Consider the following 8886-nt stretch of genomic DNA (forward strand, 5'->3'; position numbering starts at 1 on the left):
AGGAAGAGAGCTAGTTTGGCGGGTTAAGTGACTCTGCTGACAATGTCTCTCTTACCAGTTTCAAAGCCTTATTGCAGGCCAAAGCCTTATTGCAGGCTCTATCCATTAGGCCACACTGCTTCTCTACAAGAGAAGCAGCGTGGCTCGGTGGAAAGAGCCCGGGCTTTGGAGTCAGAGGTCATGGATTCGAATCCCGGCTCCATCAGAAGTCTGTTGTGTGACCTTGGCCAAGTCACTTAACTTCTCCGAGCCTCAGTTACCTCATCTGTAAAAATGAGGATTAAGACTGTGAGCCCCACGTGGGACAACTTGATCACATTGTATCCCCCCCAGTGCTTAGAACAGTGCGTTGCACATAGTAAGCGCTTAACAAATGCCATTATTATTATTATTATTATTATCACACGTATCTTGGCTGTGGGAAGGTTGGGGGCAGGGCAGCTTCAGAGGGAGGGTGAGCTAAGAGGTGTGAGGAAACATGTCCCGGGGAAGTTGCCCCATCTGTGGCTTTGAAACAGAAGGAGAGTTCCCCCTGGGCCACTAGAAGTCCATAAACAATCAATCAATCAATTGTATTTATTGAGCGCTTACTGTGTGCAGAGCACTGTACTAAGCGCTTGGGAAGTACAAGTCGGCAACATATAGAGACAGTCCCTACCCAACAGTGGGCTCACTGTCTAAAAGGGGGAGACAGAGAACAAAACCAAGCATACTAACAAAATAAAATAAATAGAAATGTACAAGTAAAATAAATAAATAATTTTTTTATTTATTTAATTATTTAATTTGGATGAATAAATAAATAAATAAATAAATGAACACCTCGCCAAGTGACCCCCCAAGGCCATTGGCCAGGGACAGGGACCCAGGATGCTTCCAGCCCCACACCACTTTTCAATTCAATTCAATTCAATCGTATTTATTGAGCACTACTGTGTGCAGAGCACTGTACTAAGCCCTGGGGAGACTTCTGCCTGGATCTGTCATTTATTCATTCCTATTCATGTCTGTCTCTGTCTCCCCCTCTAGACTGTCTGCTCGTTGTGGGCAGGGAATGTGTCTGTTTATAAATCAGTCGTATTTATTGAGCGCTTACTGTGTGCACAGCACTGTAGTAAGCACTTGGGAAGTACAAGCTGGCAACATATAGAGACAGTCCCTACCCAACAGTGGGCTCACAATCTAGAAGGATCATTCGAATTCATCCGATCCTATTTACTGAGCGCGTCCAGCGTGTTCATTGTTCTTTTGTCAGTGCTGCACACACAGTAAGCGCACAATAAATACGACTGCCTGACTGACAGGATACACAGTTTATGAGAAGCAGAGTGGCTCAGTGGAAAGAGCATGGGCTTTGGAGTCAGAGGTCATGGGTTCAAATCCCGATTCCGCCAATTGTCAGCTGTGTGTCTTTGGGCAAGTCACTTCACTTCTCTGGGCCTCAGTTACCTCATCTGTCAAATGGGGATTAAGACTGTGAGCCCCACGTGGGACAACCTGATCAGCTTTTACAACCTTGGAACAACCCAACGCTTAGAACAGTGCTTTGCACATAGTAAGCGCTTAACAAATGCCATCATTATTATTACTATGAGGGAGGGACAGCAGGGGTCTTATCCTCATTTTCAGAAGAGGAAACTGAGGCTCAAAGGGGTTGTGACTCTCCTGACAATGTCTCTCTTCCCAGTTTCAAAGCCTTATTGCAGGCCCACCTCCTCCCAGAGGCCTTCCCTGACTAAGCCCTCCTTTCCTCTTCTCCCACTCCCTTCTGCACGCCCTGATTTGCTCCATTTATTTATCCCCGCTCCCAGCCCCAAAGCATTTTATGTCCCTATCTGTTACTTATTTATTTCTATTTATGTCTGTCTCCCCCTGAAGACTGTAAGCTGATTGTGGGCATGGACTGTGTCTGTTTACTGTTACATTGGCCTCTCCCAAGTGCTTAGAACAGTGCCCTCCACACAGTAAGTGCTCAATAAGTATGACTGGCTAAGCCCTCTTTTCCTCTTCTACTCCCTTCTGTGTCACCCTGACTCACTCCCTTTATTCATCCCTGTATGTATATAATAATAATAATAATAATGGTATTTGTTAAGCGCTTACTATGTGCAAAGCACTGTTCTAAGCGCTGGGGGGAATACAAGGCGATCAAGTTGTCCCACATGGGGCTCACAATCTTAATCCCCATTTTGCAGATGAGTTAACTGAGGCCCAGAGAAGTGAAGTGACTTGCCCACAGTCACACAGCTGACAATTGGCGGAGCCGGGATTCGAACTCCTGACCTCTGACTCCAAAGCCCGGGCTCTTTCCACTGAGCCACGCTGCTTCAATAGAGAGGAGTTTGTGTTTGATATGGAGGTGGATAGGCAACTTCTGGAGATTTTTGAGGACATGCCCAGAGTGTTTCTGTAGAGGTGAGGCTTACATCTAAAGAGGAGTTTAAAGTCTAGAGAGGAGCTTCCAGTCTAGAGAAGGAGCTTACAGTCTAGAGAAGGAGCTTACAGTCTAGGGAGGTGTTTAAAGTCTAGAAAGGACTTTAAAGTCTAGAGAGGAGCTTGCAGTGTAGACAGGAGTTTGCAGCGTAGAGAGGAGTTTACAGTTTAGGGAGGAGTTTACAGTCCGGCCCTGCCAACCCTGGGGAGAGACTTGAGAAAACCCTCCCTTATCTAGTGAGAGGCTCACTCCCAACTTCCCTTTGTTGTTTTATCTTGGTTCTGCATTTTTTGTTTTATCTCCGATTGCCACATTCCTGACTATTACTAAATCCCCACCCGAGACCCTGGGACACCTTCTCTGGGGCTGGGCTCTTCCAGATGCTGGGTCCATGCTTCCCCATCCCAGACTCCCCCTGAGGGATCAAGTCAGTCAGTCAATCGGATTTATTGAGCAATTACTGTGTGCAGAGCACTGTGCTGAGCGCTTGGGAGAGGACACTAGAGCAATAAACAGACACACGCCCTGCCCACACAAGCTTAAAGTCTAGAGGGGGAGACTGACATTAATAGAAATAAATAAATGACACAGAGGTGGTGTGGGGCTGGGAGTGGGGAATGAAGAAAGGGAACAAGTTAGGGCAATGCAGAAGTCCACATCGAGCTTACGGTCCAGAGGGGGGAGACCGACATAAATAGAAATAAATCAATTATGGATATGGACATAAGTGCTGTGGGGCGGGGAGGGGGGATGAATAAAGGGAGCAAGTCAAGGTGAGGAAGAAGGGAGTGGGGGAAGAGGAAAGGAGGATGCAGTCAGGGAACGCCTCTTGGAGGAGATGGGCCTTCAATAAGTCTGTGGAAGAAAAATGGAGTCAGGGAAGGGGGTAACAAGAGCCACAGTCTGCTACGGATGAAACCAAAGAAACTGTGTGGTCTGATGGGAAGATCCCAAGCCCGTGAGTCAGTCGGACCTGGGTTCCAAACCCAACTCCTCCATTTGCCTGCAGTGTGACCTTAACTTTTTTAAAAAAAATGGTATTTGTTAAGTGCTTACTATGTGCCAGACACGGCACTAAACCCTGGGGTAGATACAAGCTAATCAGGTTGGATCCAGTTCATGTCCCATTTGGGGCTCAAAGTCTTAATCCCCCTTTTATAGATGAGGTAATTGAGGTCCAGAGAATAATAATCAATCAATCAATCAGTCATATTTATTGAGCGCTTACTGTGTGCAGAGTACTGTACTAAGCGCTTGGGAAGTACAAGTTGGCAACATATAGAGACGGTCCCTACCCAACAGTGGGCTCACGGTCTAGAAGGGGGAGATAATAATAACAATGAAGGTATTTGTTAAGCGCTTACTATGTGCCAAGCACTGTGGTAGATACAAGGTAAGCAGGTTGTTCTACGTGGGGCTCACAATCTTAATCCCCATAATAATAATAATGGCATTTGTTAAACACTATGTGCAAAGCACTGTTTTAAGCGCTGGGGAGGATACATTGTCCCACGTAGGGCTCAGAGTCTTAATCCCCATTTTACAGATGAGGTAACTGAGGCACAGAGAAGCTACAAGACAATCAGATTGGACACAGTCTCCCTCCCACATGGGGCTCACAGTCTAAGGTGGGGGAGGGTTTAATCCCCATTTTACAGATGAAGAAACTGAGGCCCAGAGGGGCTGTGCAACCATCCAGGTCATTCCTGTAAGCCTGCGGTGGGCAGGGATTGTTGCTGTTTTGTTGGGTAGGGATTGTCTCTACTTGTGGCCGGACTGTACTTTCCCAGCCGTTAGTACAGTGCTCTGCACACAGTAAGCACTGAATAAATACAAATGAATGAATGAATGGGGGATGGGGAGGAGGAGAGAAAAAGTGTGGGAAGACCTCCTGGAGGAGGTGAGCTCTCAGTAGGGCTTTGAAGGGAGGAAGAGAGCTAGCTTGGCGGATTTGCGGAGGGAAGGCATTCCGGGCCAGGGGAAGGCCGGGGTTCGACGGCGGGACGGGAGAGAACAGTGAGGAGGTTAGCGGCAGAGGAGCGGAGGGTGCGGGCTGGGCTGCAGAAGGAGAGAAGGGAGGTGAGGGAGGAGGGGGTGAGGTGATGGACAGCCTTGAAGCCCAGGGTGAGGAGTTTTTGCTTGATTCGTAGGTTGACAGGCAACCACTGGAAATTTTTGAGGAGGAGAGTAACACGCCCAGAGCATTACTGCACAAAGATAATCCGGGCAGCAGAGTGAAGTGGGGAGAGACGGGAGGATGGGAGACCAGAGAGGAGGCTGATGCAGTAATCCAATTGGGATAGGATGAGAGATTGAAACAGCAAGGTTGCGGTTTGGATGGAAAGGAAAAGGCAGATTTTGGCGATGTTGTGGAGGTGAGACTGGGAGATTTTGGTGACAGATTGGATGTTTGGGGTGAACGAGAAAGCGGAGTTGAGGATGACACCAAGGTTGCGGGCTTGTGAGATGGAAAGGATGGTAATAATAATAATAATAACAACAATAATGGCATTTATTAAGTGCTTACTATGTGCAAAGCACTCTTCTAAGCACTGGGGATGTTACAAGGTGATCAGGTTGCACAGGGCGCTTACAGTCTTAATCCCCATTTTACAGATGAGGGAACTGAGGCCCAGAGAAGTGAAGTGACTTGCCCAGAGTCACACAGCTGACAAGTGGTGGAGCCGGGATTTGAACCCATGACCTCTGACGCCAAAGCCCGTGCTCTTTTCCACTGAGCCACGCTGCTTCTCGTGAGCCATGCTGCTTCTCATGGTAGAGATGGTAGTGCCGTCTACAGTGACGGGAAAGTCAGGAAGAGGGCAGGGTTTGGGAGGGAAGATAAGGAGTTCAGTCTTGGACGTTTTGAGTTTTATATGGCGAACAGACATCCAGGTGGAGATGTCCTGAAGGCAGGAGGAGACATGAGTCTGGAGGGAGGGAGAGAGAGCAGGGGCAGAGATGTAGATTTGGGTGTCATCAGCGTAGAGATGATAGTTGAAGCCGTGGGAGCGAATGAGTTCACCGAGAGAGTGTAGATAGAGAATAGAAGGGGACCAAGAACTAACCCTTGAGGAACCCTTACAGTAAGGGGATGGGAATGGGAGGAGGAGCCCGCAAAGGAGACTGAGAATGAACGGCCAGAGAGATAAGAGGAGAACCAGGAGAGGACGGAGTCTGGGAAGCAAAGGTTGCATAGTGTGTTGGCGCTTAGTACAGTGCTCTGCACACCGTAAGTGCTCAATAAATACGATTGAATGAGTGAATGAGAAGGGGATAGTCCACAGTGTCAATGGCAGCTGAGAGGTCGAGGAGGATTAGGATAGAGTAGGAGCCGTTGGATTTGGCAAGAAGGAGGTCACTGGTGACCTTTGAGAGGGCAGTTTCAGTGGAGTGGAGGGGAAGGAAGCCAGATTGGAGGGGGTCAAGGAGAGAGTTGGCATTGAGGAATTCGAGGCAGCAGGTGTAGACAACTCGTTCTATTATTCTATTGTCCTCTCCCAAGCACTTAGTACTTAATCCAGTGCTCTGCACACAGTAAGTGCTCAATGAATACCCCCGACTGACTGACAACAGGTCAGTGGCAGGGCTGGCGCTTGGCGGGGGGTGGCGGGGGGGTGTCTTCCATTCATTCATTCATTCATTCGATTGTAATTATCAAGCACTTTCTGTTTGCAGAGCACTGTACTAAGCGCTTGGGAGAGGACAACAGAACAAACAGGCACATTCCCTGCCCACAAAGAGCTCACAGTCGAGAGGGGCAGACAGGCATGAATATAAAGAAGTTAGTTATGGACATTAAATAACAGCCCCATGGGCAAGTGCTAAGAAGTGAAAAATAACCCATCCACCCAAATGGGAGTTGGGGTTTTGGGCTTGCAGAGACGGTGGGAAGGTTGCAAACATTATCGAGGGCCTTGGGCCGGATCTTGGCTTAATCTGATAGCTGACAGAAGAACTCCAGGCAGAGTAAGGATATGAAAGACTAACAAATACTGGGTTTTCCCAACCAGGAGAGGCAAAGCACATGAGACAATAGCAAGTAGTAATGATAAGAAAAGATTACCAATATTGTGTTTTCATAGCCAATCAGTGGTATTTATTGTGAGCTTACTGTGGGCAGAACACTGGACTAAGAGTCAGTCATATTTACTGAGCGCTGTGTTCAGAGCACTGTACGAAGAGCTTGGGAGAGGACAATACAACAATAGAACAGACACAGTCCCTGCCCACAGTCAAGAGGAGACAGGCATTAATATAAATAAATAAAATTACAGGAGAATATAATACAACAGAGTTGGTAGACATGTTCTCTGCCCACCAACCTTGGCAGTCTAGAGGGGAAGATGGGCATTTAAAGTAAATAACAAATCTGGACACAAGCGCTGTGGGGCTGAGGGTGGGTGAATACTAAGCACTTAAAGGGATCAGATCCAAGTTCAAGGTCGACTCAAAAGGGAGAGGGAGTAGAGGAAATGAAGGCTTGGTTGGGGAAGGCGTCTGAGATGGAGGTACATGTGAGCAATTCCTAGCAGGGTGGGGTGGAAGAAGGTGAAATCTCCTGGCAATTGCAATACACACCTACTATTGTCCAACTACTTTACTCCATTTGGCACCATGTTAATGGGTTGATGAGTTTACACTGTTAAGGGCAGTCTCACTATTCGAATACCATCTCAAAATTTCCCCTCCAACTTCCCAACAACCCAACACTCCCGATCAGAGGAAAGGAAAGGTGTCCTGAGCTATATATTTATCGAGTCACGTCACTTTTTACAATGTTCTCCTTCCTTCTGGAACAGTTCTCAGTGGCATTCAAAACTTCAAAAGCATGGAATTCTCCACGTCCAAATGGGCACGCAAAAGCTACTCAGGCCACGGGACTACCCATCAGTCTTTCTCGCCTAAGAGCAATTAGTCTCTTGAACCACGCTTCTTCGGCTTTGGCCTTCTCAATAAATAGGTTTGGATGTGCGAGGGATTCATCGTCCTGGTACTTGATAGATGTAGGAATGGCACTGGCGTCCTTCTCGCCGTTGGAGAGGTCAGCAAACCCTTTAGTTGTACTTTCACTCTTCTCTTGTCTGCATTTAAATGCCTTCTTGACTTCTCTACTTGATCTGAACGTCTGCTGAACAAAGGGGTTGCTTTCGACGGCTTCAATCTCCTTTATTCGTTTCACTTGCTCTCCTAGCGTGGCTTGGTCTTCTCTTATTTTCCTTCCTGCTTCTTCCTCATTTCTTATTTTAGCCATCAGGGCTTCGTCTGTCTCTGGAGTAGCTTCAAGAACTAACATGGCTTTGGCCCGCTCAGCAGGGCCCAGCCGCCCCATCCCAGTTGTGAAGTTTCCCAAGTCTCCAGGCATCGGCTTGTGTGATTCCACTCCTTTCCCTTTCTCCCTCTCCTTTACAGGATGCTCTTTATCCCGGCCTCTACGCCATTCCCGACCAGCTCCTTTGCTGCTCCGGCTACGGGCCCTCCTCGACGCCTTCTCTCTCCTCTTCGACCCGGATCTACCAGATTTCCCCCGTCCCCTCGAACGACTTCTGCTGCGTTTCCTTCTGGAGCCGCGGGAAGAGCTGCTGCTCGATCGGCGCCTCCGCCTTTTATCGTGACGACGTGAACCGCACTGAAGGTCTCGAGACCGAGGCCTTGACTTCGACCTCGATTTCCTGCCCTTCTTCTGGAGGGGTTTCCTCCCATCCGAGGAACTGCTGGAAGATGAACGTCGTCGCCGACGTTGTTTTCTTTTCCCGCTTCGCCTTTCGTCTCCAGAGTCTGATGACCGACGTCCCATGGTGACGCGATGAGACCCCAAGGCCTGCTATTCCCCTCAAGAAAATGGCACCATTTACCTCAGGAAAATGGCGCCATTTACCTCAGGAAAATGGCGCCATTTACCTCAGGGCCTGCCCACGAGACTTCCGGTTCCAACGGTCGCTCAAGCCCCGCCCACCTTCGTGTTCTCGGCTTCTGATTGGTCGGCGCCAGTGGGCGGAGCCCCATCACAGCTTCCTTTCCTGCCTCAATTGCCCTTCCCCCTCCTCCCCTCATTCATTCATTCATCCATTCAATCGTATTTATTGAGCGCTCACTATGTGCAGAGCACTGTACTAAGCGCTTGGAAAGTCCAGTACAGCAACAGATAGTGACAGTCGCTACCCAACAAGGGGCTCACAGTCTGGAAGGGGGAGACAGACAACAAAACAAAAGTAGACAGGCGTCAATACGTGGCTCAGTGGAAAGAGCCCGGGCTTTGGAGTCAGAGGTCACGGGTTCAAATCCCGGCCAATTGTCAGCTGTGTGACTCTGGGCAAGTCACTTCATTTCTCTGGGCCTCAGTTCCCTCATCTGTAAAATGGGGATGAAGACTGTGAGCCCCCGTGGGACAACCTGATCACCTTGTAACCTCCCCAGCACTTAGAACAGTGCGTTGCACATAGTAATCACTT

The 8886-nt window shown here is 48.5% G+C and overlaps 1 protein-coding gene across 1 annotated transcript; it reads right to left on the reverse strand.

The window, feature by feature from the left end:
• Nucleotides 1–6883: 6883 nt before the first annotated feature.
• On the reverse strand, nucleotides 6884–8279 carry LOC119943846 (serine/Arginine-related protein 53-like). The gene has a single exon (XM_038765023.1). The coding sequence runs from the start codon at nucleotides 8229–8231 to the stop codon at nucleotides 7305–7307; it is 927 nt and encodes a 308-aa protein (XP_038620951.1). The 5' UTR covers nucleotides 8232–8279; the 3' UTR covers nucleotides 6884–7304.
• Nucleotides 8280–8886: the final 607 nt, after the last annotated feature.

The sequence above is a fragment of the Tachyglossus aculeatus genome, chromosome 22 (genome assembly GCF_015852505.1).
Source record: "Tachyglossus aculeatus isolate mTacAcu1 chromosome 22, mTacAcu1.pri, whole genome shotgun sequence".
Lineage (NCBI taxonomy): Eukaryota > Metazoa > Chordata > Mammalia > Monotremata > Tachyglossidae > Tachyglossus > Tachyglossus aculeatus.